This window comes from Oncorhynchus clarkii, chromosome 23 (genome assembly GCF_045791955.1).
Source record: "Oncorhynchus clarkii lewisi isolate Uvic-CL-2024 chromosome 23, UVic_Ocla_1.0, whole genome shotgun sequence".
Classification (NCBI taxonomy): Eukaryota; Metazoa; Chordata; class Actinopteri; order Salmoniformes; family Salmonidae; genus Oncorhynchus; species Oncorhynchus clarkii.
In genome coordinates, this window is record NC_092169.1 from 33,807,810 (window position 1) to 33,825,126 (window position 17,317).

General features: G+C 40.6%; 1 protein-coding gene across 2 annotated transcripts in view; it reads right to left on the reverse strand.

Moving 5' to 3' along the window:
• The window catches only part of LOC139382018 (calcium-activated potassium channel subunit alpha-1a-like), a 201,392-nt gene that overhangs the window by 88,125 nt on the left and 95,950 nt on the right, over positions 1 to 17,317 (reverse strand). For both annotated transcript variants that reach the window (XM_071125935.1, XM_071125934.1), the window contains exons 4-5: positions 7,763 to 7,856; positions 6,144 to 6,255 (exon numbers count right to left, since the gene is read on the reverse strand). In XM_071125935.1, the coding sequence (XP_070982036.1) occupies positions 6,144 to 6,255; positions 7,763 to 7,856 (206 nt within the window). The remainder of the gene's footprint in view (positions 1 to 6,143; positions 6,256 to 7,762; positions 7,857 to 17,317) is intronic.

Genomic DNA, 17,317 nt, shown 5'->3' on the forward strand with positions numbered 1-17,317 from the left:
ACTAGGCCATTCCAAGACATTTAAATGTTTCCCCTTAAACCACCCGAGTGTTGCTTTAGCAGTATGCTTAGGGTCATTGTCCTGCTGGAAGGTGAACCTCCGTCCCAGTCTCAAATCTCTGGAAGACAAACAGGTTTCCCTCAAGAAGTTCCCTGTATTTATCACCACCCATCATTCCTTCAATTCTGACCAGTTTCCCAGGCCCTGCCGATGAAAAACTACCAACAGCATGATGCTGCCACCACCACGCTTCACTGTGGGTATGGTGATGAGAGGTGTTGGGTTTGCGCCAGACATAGCGTTTTCCTTGATGGCCAAAAAGCTACATTTTAGTCTCATCTGACCAGAGTACCTTCTTCCATATGTTTGGGGAGACTCCCACATGCCATTTGGCGAACACCAAACGTGTTTGCCTATTTTTTTCTTTAAGCAAGGTCTTTTTTTCTGGGCACTCTTCTGTAAAGCCCAGCTCTGTGGAGTGTGTGGCTTATTGTGGTCCTATGGACAAATACTCCAATCTCCTCTGTGGAGCTTTGCAGCTCCTTCAGGGTTATCTTTGGTCTCTTTGTTGTCTCTGATTAATGCACTCCTTTCCTGGTCCATGAGTTCTGGTGGGCGGTCCTCTCTTGGCAGGTTGTGGTGGTGTCATATTTTTTTAATTCTTTAATAACGGATTTAAATGGTGCTCCATGGGATGTTCAAAGTTTCAGAAATATTTTTTAGAACCCAACCCTGATCTGTACTTCTCCACAACTTTATCCCGGACCTGTTTGGAGAGCTCCTTGGTCTTCATGGTGCCGCTTGCTTAGTGGTGTTGCAGACTTTGGGGTTTTTCAGAACAGGTGTATATATACTGAGATCATCTGACACTTAGATTGCACACAGGTGGACTATATTTAACTAATTATGTGACTTCTGAAGGTAATTGGTTGCACCAGATCTTATTTAGGGGTTTCATAGCAAAGGGGGTGAATACATATGCACGCACCACTTTTCCATTTATTTATTTTTGAAACAAGTTATTTTTTTCATTTCACTTCACCAATTTGGACTATTTTGTATGTCCATTACATGAAATACAAATAAAAATCCATATAAATTACAGGTTATAATGCAATAAAATAGGAAAAACACCAAGGGGGATGAATACTTTTAAAAGGCACAGTATCTGAGAAGCTTTAGGAATCATTAATACATTTTTCTCTGGATTTAGTGAAAGAACAATGATCCTGAATTAAAAAGAACAATGATCCTGAATTAATCACAACTGCTGTACAAAAACTGACTGCTACCTACTGTACATTCAAGCTGCATTTTTTACATTCCACATAGCACCTCAAAGCAGGAAAGGGCAGCAATGCTACTGTACAACAGACGGAAAAGCATTACATTCTATTGATGGAAAGCTTACATAATAGTTTATCTATTCATTCAGTATATCAATTGAGGTACACTTGCTATTGAAAATGTGTGCAATGAAAGTCATTTCAAAACATTCAGATGTTCAGTGAAATCCCAATGTCCAAAATCAACACAAAAGATAAAACCTTTCCAGCGAGATTACAGAATAACATTTTCAAAAAACATCTCTTATTTTCTTTCAATATCCATAAGTGCGATCATTTAAGGCTAGTATCAGTGGACAGCTTAACACTAAAAGCCTCTTTCTGTGTTTATTTGTACAGCTCGTGAGTAAAAAGCTGGAGCATTTGGAGCGGGAATTAGCTGCTATCTTATCTTTTTGGGCAATGTTCTGCTGCTCCCTGGCACTCGTCCCCGAAAAGCTCTCACAAATGACTTACTAAAGCAGCAATGGAGGTTTGAATTTGAATGACAAACTGGTTTTATTTTCCATCCAAAGGTATCAAAAACCAAAACAGTTGAACTTCCAACTAAGACTTAGTCAACATGGAAACTCCACTTGCATGGTAGCTAGGCAACATCACTCAACAGAATTACTTGGTACGTTGCCAGAGTTAGCTACATTAGTAACTTGGAGGGTAGCCTATAAGCAGTTAACTACAGTAGTAACTTGGAGGGTAGCCTATAAGCAGTTGGCTACAGTAGTAACTTGGAGGGTAGCCTATAAGCAGTTAACTACAGTAGTAACTTGGAGGGTAGCCTATAAGCAGTTGGCTACAGTAGTAACACTTAGGGTAGCTTATAAGCAGTTAGCTACAGTAGTAACTTGGCATCTGTGCATGTTTACTTCCAACTAACATAACAGTCCTGAGTGCTTTCTTGATCTTTAGTGTTTGAGTGCGTATTTGTGGATGTGTGTGTCTGTTTGTATCTATGTCAGAATGTTCAGACAGAAGATTTGGGAAAAGGCTCTTTAGTCAATGAGAGATTGAGCCTGACTAGGGATATGAGAGCGTATTCATTCAGTGAGGGCAGTAGTGCTAAGCTCTATCCACAGAAGTTACAGCGTGACCTGGGTTCAAATACTATTCAAAATAATATCTAATACTTTACTTGGGCTTGATTGAGTTTGCCTGGCTTAATGAACCAATAGAATAGTCCCAAAACTGCAAACCCCGCTCTTAATTCAGATATAGCAGTGTCATAGCATTGCCAGGTCATCACCATCAATCTCCATCTATTTTTAAAAGCAACTGAGTGCTAAAGCATGTCTTAGTTGGATGCATATTAAGGCCCAGCAGATGGCAGTCTTTTCTTTGGATAATGGACAGCCTGTAGGGTTATCTTACCCTATGGGCCTGGTCAAAGGAGGTGCGCTAACTGGAATATGGTATCATTTTGGATACAGAGCTTTATCTGCCTATGGCCCCTGAGGAGTATCCTACGAATTAGGTTTGAGGACTTAGCGAGGTAACTTTGTGAAACTCTGAGATCAACTTGGGATAACGAGTCATACGAATGTGGCTTACCTTTTAGTCAGGTACATTTCTATGGCAACGAATCATTAAGAACTAACTTGCTCTGGGGTAGGCAAAGTCAGGGCTAACTCCATTAATCAAGAATATAAACTCTGCAAAAAAGGAAATGTCCTCTCACTGTCAACTGTGTTTATTTTCAGTAAACTTAACATGTAAATGTAAATAAATATTTGTATGAACTTAACAAGATTCAACAACTGAGACATAAACTGAACAAGTTCCACAGACATGTGACTTACAGAAATTGAATAATGTGTCCCTGAACAAATGGGGGGTAAAAATCTAAAGTAACAATCAGTATCTGGTGTGGCCACCAGCTGCATTAAGTACTGCAGTGCTTCTCCTCCTCATGGACTGCACCAGATTTGCCAGTTCTTGCTGTGAGACTCTCCACCAAGGCACCTGACATTTCCAGGACATTTCTGGGGGGAATGGCCCTAGCCCTCACGCTCCGATCCAACAGGTCCCAGACGTGATCAATGGGATTGAGATCCGGGCTCTTCACTGGCCATGGCAGAACACTGACATTCCTGTCTTGCAGGAAATCACACACAGAACGAGCAGTACGGCTGGTGGCATTGTCATGCTGGAGGGTCATGTCAGGATGAGTCTGCAGGAAGGGTACCACACGAGGGAGGAGGATGTATTCCCTGTAACGCACGGTGTTGAGATTGCCTGCAATGACAACAAGCTCAGTCCGATGATGCTGTGACACACCTCCCCAGACTATGACGGACCCTCCACCTCCAAATCGATCCCGCTCCAGAGTACAGCCCTCGGTGTAACGCGCATTCCTTCGACGATAAACGTGAATCTGACAATCACCCCTGGTGAGACAAAACCGAGACTCGTCAGTGAAGAGCACTTTTTGCTAGTCCTGTCTGGTTCAGTGACTGTGGGTTTGTGCCCATAGGCGACGTTGTTGCCAGTGATGTCTGGTGAGGACCTGCCTTACAACAGGCCAGTGTGGACAGTCTGAGCACTGATGGAGGGATTTTGTGCGTTCCTGGTGTAACTTGGGCAGTTGTTGCCATCCTGTACCTGTCCTGCAGGTGTGATGTCGGATGTACCGATCCTGTGCAGGTGTTGTTACATGAGGTCTGCCACTGACTTTTGGGGAAAAAAGGTGCTGATGCATTGATAAGCACACCAAAGACGACATTAATGATAAGTAATCAAATAAGGATGGCACTTCTAAAAGTCTATTTCACACCATATCCTGCTGAATTTGCAAGATAACTTTTCTTTCATTTCATGACAATGTGGCACTGACTTGCCATGTATTGATGTTTCAGCATTGTTTCAATGAAGAGTTCAGCGTTTGACTAGCCTCGTGCGACTTGCACACGCTGTTACAAGCCTGCTAGAGTTAGCATCAGGCAGAGGAACAATATCCACCATAATAGTACTGATTAAAGGTCCCGATTCTGATTCCCATGTAAAAGTGACTTTTGAGTGACTAAAACATCACCCATAAAAAAAATAGGGATTATTTTTTTGAAAAAGTACTTTTTCTCTAATGTCAAACTACCAGGAAGTCTGTAAAGACAGACTGAGTGGGCGGGGAGCTAGTAGGCTGAGTGGGCGGTGAGCTAGTAGGCTGAGTGGGCGGTGAGCTAATACATACATTTTCCATTTGGTATGTCTCTTGATGTAATGACATGAAGACAGAGTCTGAGTTGAGTAACCCTTCCCCGCTTTTGTTCCATGCTGGCTGAAGACCTAGCTAGTCAGTAACTAGCTAACACCAGACACAGATGGCGTTACCATTGTTGTATTAAAATGTGGCTTTTTGTGATAACACAAACATCTCTTAATAATCCAACCTCGATCCCGCCTCCTGAATCCAAGTGTTTGACATGGGGGAGGGGACCAGTAAATTTAGGATTAAAATGTATCAATTTAGAAGCAACAGTCATTTTTCATACTTTGGTAGTCCTACTTTGATCTATTTCCACCCAAATATCATCACATTTCATGAGAATTTTTTATTTTATTTAACCTTTATTTACCTAGGAAAGTCAGTTAAGAACAAATTGTTATTTACAATGACGGCCAACAAACATGATTTTGACGGTTCGGGACCTTTAAGCCTGAGCTGGAAGATGAACTTACCTGAAGCTGGTTAGCTTTAGAAAACCCTAAGTAGATATATTGTATCTTGCTTCATAGGATACCCCTCTGGTCAAAAGTAGAGCACTATATAGTCAATAGGCTGCCATTTGGGACACAGACAGAGCTAAAGCTACAGTCAGATGCTGATCAGGACTGAAAGGAGGGGGGTGTTTTCCTGAGCTCTTATTGACAGCTAATTGACAACTGATTGACAGCTGATAAAGATAAATCCCTAACCAACACCTGCATGTGATGAAGCAGAAAATCAGCTTTATCTGTAATCTCCTATAGACCTCTCGCTCTCTCCTGGAGATTAGCCACAGTTTTCTGAATCCCACATGGAACCCTATTCCCTATATAGTGCACTACTTTTGACCACGGCCCATGGGGAATAGGTTGTCATTTGGGACGCGGACTCAGGCACTCATTCATTTAGTAGATTGATTTCTATTTTAAAGCAGTGAATCAGGCAGGCGCCACTCAACAAAAGCCTATTAACTTTAATATCCCACTCATCATGTACTTTCAATCATAGACCAATTTCAATCACTTCAATCATCATTCCAGGTACTGTGGCAAGAAAAACAAAAAAGATTGTTCAATGACATGAAAGGTATTGAAATTACTTGTTGTATTCCATCATGGCAACTTAATACAAGACTGACAGCAGTGCAATATCACAACACTGTGAAATGTACATTGACAGGAACCAGAAACCATCACTGGTAAGTAAAACAAATGATTGATGTCAATGAACAACCAATACCACTATTACAGTCAGCCCCAGCAACTACTCCCAGCATCTGCGGATGTTGAAAAGAGGGTAGGGTCCAACATAAGCTAACCAAAGTAAAACCAGACCAAAAAGGAATCCATCAGGATCAACTAGAAAACAATGATTTAAATCAACAATCCATCTTAAACCACTGTAATACAACTATAATCCACTGGGGGGCGTTGCTGATCACCATTGAGGTTGAAATAGAAAACACCACTCCCACATTTGGCCAACCTGTAGGCTGTTTTGGAGGTCTGAGCAATCCAACCAGGACCGAGACTACTACATTAGTACTGGCCCATATAATAGACCTTTAGAGGTGTAAATGTAAACAGGTATTCTGTACTTACCAAGCCAGCTCCTGTTGAGATAAACAGACACGAACACTGGGGGAACAGTGAAGAAGTCCACCACTGAGTTCACCTCCAGCCAGAACCACAGCTTGTCATTAGCTGCAATAAACTGAAAGGGAAAATAAACAAATTAACTACAGTACCAGTCATTCCAGGGTTTTTCTTTATTTTTACTGTATTGTGGAATAATAGTGAAGACATCAACATTCTGAAGTAACACTGATGGAATCATGTAGTAACCAAAAGTGTTAAATAAATCAAAATATATTTGGGATTCTTCAAAGTAGCCACTTTTGTCTATTTGCACACTCTAGGCATTCTCTCAACCAGCTTCATGAGGTAGTCACCTGGAATGAATTTCAATTAACAGGTGTGCCTTGTTAAAAGTTAATTTGTGGAATGTATTTTCTTCTTAATGTGTTTGACATAATCAGTTGTGTTGTGACAAGATAGGGGTGGTAAACAGAAGAAAGCCCTATTTGGTAAAAGACCAAGTCCATATTATGGCAAGAAGAGCTCAAACAAGCAAAGAGAAATGACAGTCCATCATTACTTTAAGACATGAAGGCCAGTCAATCCGGAAAATGTCAAGAACCGTCGAGTGCTATGATGAAACTGTCTTTCATGAGGACCGCCACAGGAAAGGAAGACCCAAAGTTTCCTCTGCTGCAGAGGATGGGTTCATTAGAGTTACCAGCCTCAGAAGATGCAGCCCAAATAAATGCTTCACAGATTTCAAGTAACAGACACATCTCAACATCAACTGTTCAGAGAAGACTTGCGTGAATCAGGCCTTCATGGTTGAATTGCTGCAAAGAAACCACTACTAAAGGACACCAATAAGAGGAAGAGATGTGCTTGGTCCAAGAAACACGAGCAATGGACAACAAGTGCTCAGCATATGTGGGAACTCCTTCAATAACCCACCAGCAGAATTGGGGTTAATTCCACAAATTCAATTCTAACTAAATTCCCTCTCCCTGTAAATTTGAATTCAGATATAATTAAATTAATCTTATTTCCAATGTTAGGTACATTATAAGAATTCCATCCCCAATCCAATATTATCCCCAACAATTACTCAAATTCAATTCCCTCAGGCTTTTAGGCTAGTCCGGTCAATGCTCAGACAGCCTAGCTATACTAGAAATACAGAAATACATATACGTTTTAAGTTATTTAAAACTAATCCTGGAGTAAATGTTTTATACTAAGTGCATTAATTCCATTAACTGGGAAATGTACAAATATTGAATTCCAATTCAATTCCAATTGAATCCCAATCCAAACAGTTTAATTCCAATTCCATAACTTGGAGATAATTGAAACTCAAGTCGAATTCACCGTAAATATTCCACTTCCTGCGTGAATTGATTCAACTCTGCCAACCATCCCCCTTTTAATGTTGATATATGACTGTTGTTTGTTCAGGGTACAAAAAGGCATAAAAGTTATGAAAGAACGACAGATGAATGCTTCCACAGTTTTAATGAGTGCGATGTTTCAACTTGAATGACTTTGTTATCGGTCTTTGTTCCATGACATGATTGAAACTTCACTAGAGTAACAACTTGTTGTGTACAAGTCTTATGTAGCCTTGTACTTTCTTTACTTACCCGTAGACCAAAGTACAAGAGGAAGAAGACGTTGAAAGCCATGTCAATCTGTAGCGTGAAGTCTTTGTAGAAGTTCTGACAGGACTCGATGGGGCTGTCAAAAACACACAGAAAACTAAAATGTTAGAAATGTCTCACTTATTGAAGATGTATTCTTCTTCCCTGATTTAAAAAAAAGGCAAAAAAATGAAGAGGAATGAAAGAACTTGAAGGTGCAAAAGTTTGTATTTTCCAATGGATGATAACATGCATATATAGTAAATTCCAGAAAATCACATTGTAGGATTTTTAATGAATTTATTTGCAAATTATGGTGGAAAATAAGTATTTGGTCAATATTGGCTTTTTTGGTCCTCCAATAATCGGTATCGGGGTTGAAAAATCATTACCGGTCGACCTCTAATTTGTTGTGCTGTGTTTCGGCAAGTATGCATACTGTTTTTTTCATTCCTCAAGAGCAACTGGCATGAGCTTCTTCACAATGAGCCTTTTCTGGACTTTATCAACGCCTATGTAAAGCAACATGGACGCAGTGAGCAGTGTTGCAGCGAGATTATTGCAAGCAAATTTGCTGATACGCAAAGCAACTCAAACATTGAAATTGAATGCAACATCCATTGTCTGACAACATCAATATAGCGAACATGTTGGCTATATATTTTAGTTGGCTAGCCCAAATGGAATTGTCAACACTGTTTACTAAGCTAGCTAGCTAGCTAATCTTGGATGCAGTTGAAACTTCACAGGGTGAGGTCTGGGTGAGGTCTGGGTACATAACATACAGTATATCACAAGAGTACACCCCTCACATTTTTGTAAATATTTGAGTATATATTTTCATGTGACAACACTGAAGAAATGACACTTTGCTACAATGTAAAGTACAGCTTGTTTAACAGTGTACATTTGCCGTCCCCTCAAAATAACTCACACAGCCATTAATGTCTAAACCGCTGGCAACAAAAGTGAGTACACCCCTAAGTGAAAATGTCAAAATTGGGCCCAAAGTGTCAATATTCTGTGTGGCCACCATCATTTTCCAGCACTGCCTTAAAACCTGTTATGGCTGCATCCCTTTGTTCTCAATTTCTGCCTGAAGACATACCCAAATATAACTGCCTGTAGCTCAGCCCCAGAGGCAAGGATATGCATATTCTTGGTATCATTTGAATGGAAACATTCTGAAGTTTGTGGAAATGTTAATTGAATGTAGGAGAATATAACACAGTAGATCTGGTGGAAGAAAAGAGAAAGAAAGAGCATAGGTTTTCTGTTTTTTATTGTTGTAGTATCATCTTTCACATGTACTGGAATAGACACACAGTCAGATAGGATGCTGGAGATAATTTTGATGGATAACACAAGAGGGCAACTGTAGGTGTGCAAAGTTTCAGAATGATAACTTCAGGAATGGGTGAGCTACATGACATTTAGCATGAACTCACCCAGGTGTCCCACACAAGTTGCCCAAATGTACCCAAGTGGCCGAATTGGTGAAATGACCTATAACTATATACCGTAGTGCAAATAACTATATACAACATATCAAAAAGCAATTCTAACACACACATTTTTTTTTTTTTTGAAAATAAATATTTAATTTAAAAAAACAGTACACCCTTTGGAAGTCCTCGTCACAATATTTTGCTGCCTGTGCCATGTCCCATAGCAGTCTCTTTCTGATGTAAAGCAGAGGCAAACTGAACAAGTGGTGAATTTCATGCGACACAGAACACAACGACGCCTCCATGCTGTGCCCTTTTGGCCCTGAGGCACAGTCATGCCTGCAGTAATGAACTGTTGCATATGAACACCACTGGGGGCAGAGGTAGAGCGGGCAGCTTGGCATCGGGGGCTCCCAGTCGGAGTCGCTATCACTGTGAAAGAAAACATTTAAAAAATATGTATTGTATGAGCCTTTTATCATCACATAAAATAAACAGATATGTATTGTATAGAGCAGAGGGAACAGTCACTAAAGTGAAGTGATGCGGCCATTGTTGTGGGCCTGCACTCGCCCCCAGCACCCAATGGCTATTTCATATGGAAATGAAGAGGAGTAGCAGGCGCAGTGGCCATGTGTGTGTTTGCTGTTCTACTCCAATCCATTTGAATAAAAAAATTGAAAATATAATCTGACATGGAAAATATAATCTGACATGGAAAATATAATCTGACATGGAAAATATATATATACAGACACACACACACACACACCACACACAAAACACACATTTCATTGCAAAAAATAATAATAATATTTTTTTTTGCAAAAATATATATATTTATATTTCATAAAACAGCATTAGCACTTACCCGTCCAGAAGTACATCCTGTCCTTGCAGAAACTCAGTTCCTGTTTGAATCATAACACTCAAAGATTCCTCAAACAAAAAATCTGTCTCACTTTCACTTTTTCACTTTCACTTTAGACTTTGACTTCGCTTTACCTGATTTATTTGCCATGATATCTTCAATGAAATCATTGAAAATACAACTTTCCGAAATACAGCTGCGCGTAACAAGCCTCACAGCAACTCCTCTGATCGTCAAGGTGAGAATGGAGTTCGTTACGCATGCGATATCAAACAAGGAATGGTGCTCCATCCCAAAACCATTACATACTGGCGTTTACCTCAGCTCATTGGCTATCTACCTAGCTAGATTTCAAGAAGATCAGTGGTCATTGGGCAGAAATACAGTCCATAAACGAAGCTTCGCTAAAATGATTGGTGCGCCAGGTAGTCATTGCTCGTTGTCTTCAAATCAGTTCACTTCGGTCAATACTCCCCGCAAAAAAAACAATGATGTTTTGCTGTGTTGCAAACATCCAGAGGAATGCACTGAAACCAACCATGACTAGATAAACAATGTTTTACCGTGTGTAATTTACGTTGAATGCTCCGTAAAAAAATTGATAGAGATGGAATTCACGGCACAAACAGGTTACAAAATGTTTCGATTTAAGCTATAAAAATGGATTTTATCAAAGAAAACGGCACTGGGACCCTCAGGAAGAGAAATAAGAGCAAGATAGTAGAATGTAAGTCATAATTGTACCTTCAGATGTGAATGTGTAAAAACTCATGGCGGAAAATGTTTCTGTTGTTGATTGCTCTTCTCAAACAAAAGCATGGTATTTGTTCTCTGTAATAGCTATTTTAAATTGGAAAACGTAGTTTGATTACCAAAATTCTAATCTTTTGAAGGGTGTAAGACACTTGCATTTTCAAGAATGTTTAATGTTACGACGTTGTATTTTTAGTTTTAGAACTTTCCCCTGATGTTGATCCCTGTACAGGGATCGCAGCCATAACAGGTTTAACCCTCTTGGGCATGGAGTTCACCAGAGCTTCACAGGTTGCCACTGGAGTCCTCTTCCACTCCTCCATGATGACATCACGGAGCTGGTGGATGTTAGAGACCTTGCACTCCTCCACCTTCCGTTTGAGGATGCCCCACAGATGCTCAATAGGGTTTAGGTCTGGAGACATGCTTGGCCAGTCCATCACCTTTACCCTCAGCTTCTTTCGCAAGGCAGTGGTCGTCTTGGAGGTCTGTTTGGGGTCGTTATCATGTTGGAATACTGCCCTGCGGCCCAGTCTCCGAAGGGAGGGGATCATGCTCTGCTTCAGTATGTCACAGTACATTTTGGCATTCATTGTTCCCTCAATGAACTGTAGCTCCCCAGTGCCGGCAGCACTCATGCAGCCCCAGACCATGACACTCCCACCACCATGCTTGACTGTAGGCAAGACACACTTGTCTTTGTACTCCTCACCTGGTTGCCGCCACACACGCTTGACACCATCTGAACCAAATACGTTTATCTTGGTCTGATCAGACCACGGGACATGGTTCCAGTAATCCATGTCCTTAGTCTGCTTGTCTTCAGCAAACTGTTTGCGGGCTTTCTTGTGCATCATCTTTAGAAGAGGCTTCCTTCTGGGACAACAGCTATGAGACCAATTTGATGCAGTGCACGGTATGGTCTGAGCACTGACAGGCTGACCCCCCATCCCTTCAACTTCTGCACTAATGCTGGCAGCACTCATACGTCTATTTCCCAAAGACAACCTCTGGATATGACGCTGAACACGTGCACTCAACTTCTTTGGTCGACCATGGCGAGGCCTGTTCTGAGTTGAACCTGTCCAGTTAAACCGCTGTATGGTCTTGGCCACCGTGCTGCAGCTCAGTTTCAGGGTCTTGGCAATCTTCTTATAGCCCAGGCCATCTTTATGTAGAGCAACCATTCATTTTTTCAGATCCTCAGAGAGTTCTTTGCCATGAGGTGCCATGTTGAACTTCCAGTGACCAGTCAGTATGAGGGAGTGTGAGAGCGATGACACCAAATTTAACACACCTGCTCCCCATTCACACCTGAGACCTTGTAACACTAACGAGTCACATGACACCGGGGAGGGAAAATGGCTTAGTGAAAATGTCCAAATTGGGCCCAATAAGCCATTTTCCCTCCCCGGTGATGCAAACTAATTACTTAAAAATCATACAATGTGATTTTCTGGATTTTTGTTTTAGATTCCGTCTCTCACAGTTGAAGTGTACATATGATAAAAATTACAGACCTCTACATGCTTTGTAAGTAGGAAAACCTGCAAAATTGGCAGTGTATCAAATACTTGTTCTCCCCACTGTATACAGTACCAGGGATGAGCAACTAAAGTACTCAGGACCTGATTAGTGTCACAGCCCAGCTAACACACCTGACCCCAATAATCAACTAATCATGATCTTCAGTTTAGAATGGAATTAGTTTAATCAGCTGGGTTTGCTAGGGATGGGGAAAAGTGTGACACCACTCTGGCCCTCGAGGACTGGAGTTGCCCATCCCTGGTATGTACTTTTTAAGGTTAATAGATAAAGCAAGTTACGTTTTTAATTTTGCCTGTTGCATAATCTTTTCATTATGGTAGGGTTGTTTACAAAGAGCGCACGGACAAGGAGCAAATGGAACCTGTCCTGAGTTGACGATCCACTGTTGTGCAGCTCAAGAGAGGTGATTAAGTTACACTTGAAATTCACTACTGTTTTCCAGCTAAACATCTTAACTATAAGGTTAACTATCTGTGTGCCCTATAAATTCCCTCTATAAATTCCCTCTAGCTCAGGCCTACAGCTATGCATTTGGTTTGCTAACTTGCAAGCTCAAGCTTCTTGTAATATAGCCCAGAATTTCAAGTGTAATTTCATCACCTCTTGGTTGCAGCAGATGTACAAATATTGTTTTTATCATTGAACCCTCTCTCTGGCTAGGACATATAGACAAACTCTGTGTGACTTTTACTGCTGAGGTCGGCTACCATCCCCCGCCTGAGCCTGACCTCATTGTCCAGTGTTAGGGACAAGGTTGCTGACCTAGTCAGCCAATCACAGGCCCTATCAGGTGGGTTAACAGACTCCTTAGTTGGACACGGGCGTAGAAAGACGACAGGTCAGAAGAACTCTGCACGACCTCAACACAAGGCACCACTGGACCCTTCCAACATGGACAAGCTTCCATCTTGGAATTCCTAACTGTGTGTTAGTGCGTGAATTACCATAAACCACTTTCATCGATTCTCTTCCTATTTGCTGTGAATTAAATGAATGACTGGTTTATCTTTGTGACAGGGAAGGAATCGGATTTCACTGGTCCTCAACTCACAGCTCAGACATGTAATTCAGGATAAGTGGAGTTAGCCCTGAGTTAGCCTGCCCTGGAGCAGGTTAGATCTTAATTAGGGATAGGGTCTAGTTTAAAACTTCTTAAGGCTGGGGGGCACTATTTTCACATCTGGATGAAAAGTGTGCCCAAAGTACACTGCCTGCTACTCAGGCCCAGAAGCTAGAATATGCATTTAATTGGAAGATTTGGATAGAAAACTTAGAGTGGTTTCTAAAACGGTTAAAATTGTCTGTGAGTATAACAGAACTTATTTGGCAGGTGAAACCCCGAGGACCAAACATCCAGAAAAAAAAAATTGAGGTCACTTTTTTCAATGGTTTTTCTATGTGGATCTAGATTTCTAAGCCACTTGCTTGCAGTTCCTATCGCTTCCACTAGATGTCAACAGTCTTTAGAAATTGGTTGATGTTTTTCCTTTGAGTAATGAAGAAGTAGGGCTGTTCAGAACGAGGGTCGAGTCTAGTGTACTGTTGTGGTTGGGGCGCGCGACCTGAAAGCTCGCTCCACTTTGTTGTCGCCCGGTATTGAACACAGTTTATCCCGTCTTAAATTTGATAGATTATTTAGGTTTAAAAATACCTAAAGTTGGATTAGGAAAGTTGTTTGAAATGTTTGGATCAAGTTTACAGGTAATACTTTGTAGTCATGTTGCGTGTCATGTTGCGTAGTCATGAGTGGGAACCTGTGTTTTTCTGGATCAAACGCCACATTTTAGAGATATAACGACAGAATGTATCGAACAAAAGGACAATTTGTGATGTTTAATGGACATATTGGAGTGCCAACAGAAGAAAATCTTCAAAAGTAAGGCATGAATTATATCGTTAATTCTGACTTTTGTGTCGTGCCTGGTGGGTTGAAATGTGATTTTCATGTGTTTGTTTGATGGGGTGCTGTCCTCAGATAATAGCATGGTTTGCTTTCGCCGTAAAGCCTTTTTGAAATCTGACACAGAGGCTGGATTAACAAGCAGTTCATCTTTAAACCGATGTATAACACTGGTATGATTCATTAATTCATATTATGAGTATCTCTATTTTTGAATTTGGCGCACTGCTATTTCACTGGGTGCTGTCAAATCAATGCCGTTAACGGATTGACTGATGTGCCCAAAGTAAACTGCCTGTTACCAGGCCCAGAAGCCAGGATATGCATGGAATTAGTAGCATTGGATAGAAAACACTTTGAAGTTTCTAAAACTGTTAACATAATGTCTGAGACTATAACAGAATTGAAAGAAATCCGGTGAAAATCCAACCGGAAATAAAAATAAATTGTGGTCCCAGGCCCTTATTATGGAAACCTATTGTTTCTATGTAAATCCATCTCCCAGATTACAATTCCTATGGCTTCCACTAGATGTCAACAGTCTTTATTCAAGGTTCCAGGCTTCTTTTTTGAAAAACGAACAAGTATTTGGCGTTTTGGTTAGGAGACCACCTGAACAATATCAGTCATTCGGCGCGCGAGGGAGAGGGCGCACGCTTACAAATTTTCCTTTCCTATTGAACATACTACTTTCCGTATGAAATATTAGAGTTTATTTACATTTTAGAGTACCTGCCGATTAAACAGAAATGTTTGGACGAAGTTTAGCGGTAGCTTTTTGGACTCCTTTGTCAGCATGTTGAACGAGTGGATTACTCAAATTGATGGCGCCAACTAAACAGACTTTCTGGGATATAAAGAAGGATTTTATATAACAAAACAACCATTCATGTTGTAGCTGGGACCCTTGGGATTGCAAACAGAGGAAGATCTTCAAAAGTAAGTGATTTATTTCATCGCTATTTGTGATTTTTATGAAGCATTTGCTGGTTGAAAAATATGTTGTGGTGCGCCGTCATCAGACAGTCGCATGGTATGCTTTCGCTGTAAAGCCTTTTTGATATTGGACAACGCAGTTAGATTAACAAGAATTTAAGCTTTTAAATGATATGACACGTATATGTTCATGAATGTTTAATATTACGATAATTTATTTGAATTGCGCGCCCTCCAATTTCACCAGACGTTGTTAGCTGGTGTCCCGCTAGCGGGATGTCTATCCCTTAAGGATTCATTGACATAGAAATGTACGTGTCTAAAAGGTGAGCCACTTTCATGTCACCGGTTATTCAGAGTTGAATTCCTCTATATCACATCGTACTATACTACTCTGGAGTGATAAGAGCAATGAAGGCTCTTCAGAGGAGGACCATCCTCCGCAGTGATTTACTGTACATGTTTTACATTTAAAAAGTTATCCTTTTCAGATAAAACAATAGTAAATATAATCACGTCTCCAAATAATTGATTAAAACAGATTATTTTGTATGAAGGTTTACAGTACCCTCAACAGCACTCTGTAGGGTGCATCATGGTGTAGCCGGAGGACAGCTAGCTTCCGTCCTCTTCTGGGTACATTGACTTCAATACAAAACCGCGGAGGCTCATGGTTCTCACCCCCTTCCATAGACTTACACAGTAATTATGACGTCGTTCAAGCTCTCAGAGCTCTTGCAGCATGAACTGACATGTTGTCCACCCAGTCAAAGGATCAGATAATGAATCTAGTACTGAAAGCAAAAGATACAGCTAGCTAGCACTGCAGTGCATAAAATGTGGTGAGTAGTTGACTCAAAGACAGAGAAAGACAATAGTTGAACCGTTTTTGAGCAAGAGAGAGACATTTTTTTTCAGTTTAATTTACTTAGCTAGCCAGTTTAGCCTACTCAAACACCCTGCTCAAACAGAGGGATGCTATGTTAGTTAGCTGGCTATGACTATCCAACACAACACTAGAACTCAAGATAAGCTTTTGGTTTTACAAATCTATTGCCATCGGGGCCTGCCAGTGTAAGTGCTAAACTGCTTACTGAGTGTACACTGTAACGTTACAGCATGATTGTAGCAGGTTTACTAACGCATTAGTTCTATTAGCTATGTTGGCTATAATGTTACTTTAGCTAATATGGTGACAATGCTGTAGGCTGTGTGTAGCAGTTATGATATAGTTTGGCTTGGAAAGTTTTTTTCACCTGGTCACATACAGCTGATGTTTTGTGCATTGATGTCCACAAGGGACGAAGGGAAAAGATGGGAGGAGAGCGCATAGATGCGAGAAAGAATACAAGGTGGCTGTCATGAAAGTGAACTCTGTTTACGCGTGATCAGGGGTGTATTCATTCCGCTGATTCTGTTGAAAAAGTTCCTTAAACGCAACAAAACGGGGATGAACATACCTGAATTTGCAAAATAGAAACTCTTGTTTGCAACTGTTGGACTAATGATCGACCTGTGTGCACCTACGTTGTAAACTTTAATTCATAGGCTAGGTTGTAGCAACCTAGCAGAGGGAAATTTTAAGTATCATGTTGTAGCCTAAACTTATTGCTGTTACATTGAACTAGTTGAATGGAATATGAATGACAGTCATCCAACATGCTGTAATCAAAATAGGGCAATGCTCATGAAAAAATAATTGTCCTCTGACTGCCACTGCATAAGAGTGTCTTCTAAATTACCATAATGTAAAAGTAAACGTACAAATTAACACTTCAAAGCATGCTGGGTATTATTCTAATAAGTTTGCCCCTGAAATTATTGTCCTTATTTAGGGGGTGGATGTCATTGGAATAATACCCAGCCTGGTTTGCAAGTGTTCATTTGTATATTTACATTTTGGTCATTTAGCAGACACTCATCCAGAGTGACTTAGTGCAATCGAGGTAGGAAAACAAGCATATATCACAGTCATAGGACTGTGACATGTTTTTTGTTACCATTACTGAGAATGTTTTTCTAGTGAAGGCGTGTACTTGCAAATGTATTTGTATTTTGAAATGACAAAATACCTCAATATACCTGTCTCTTATGTAAATACA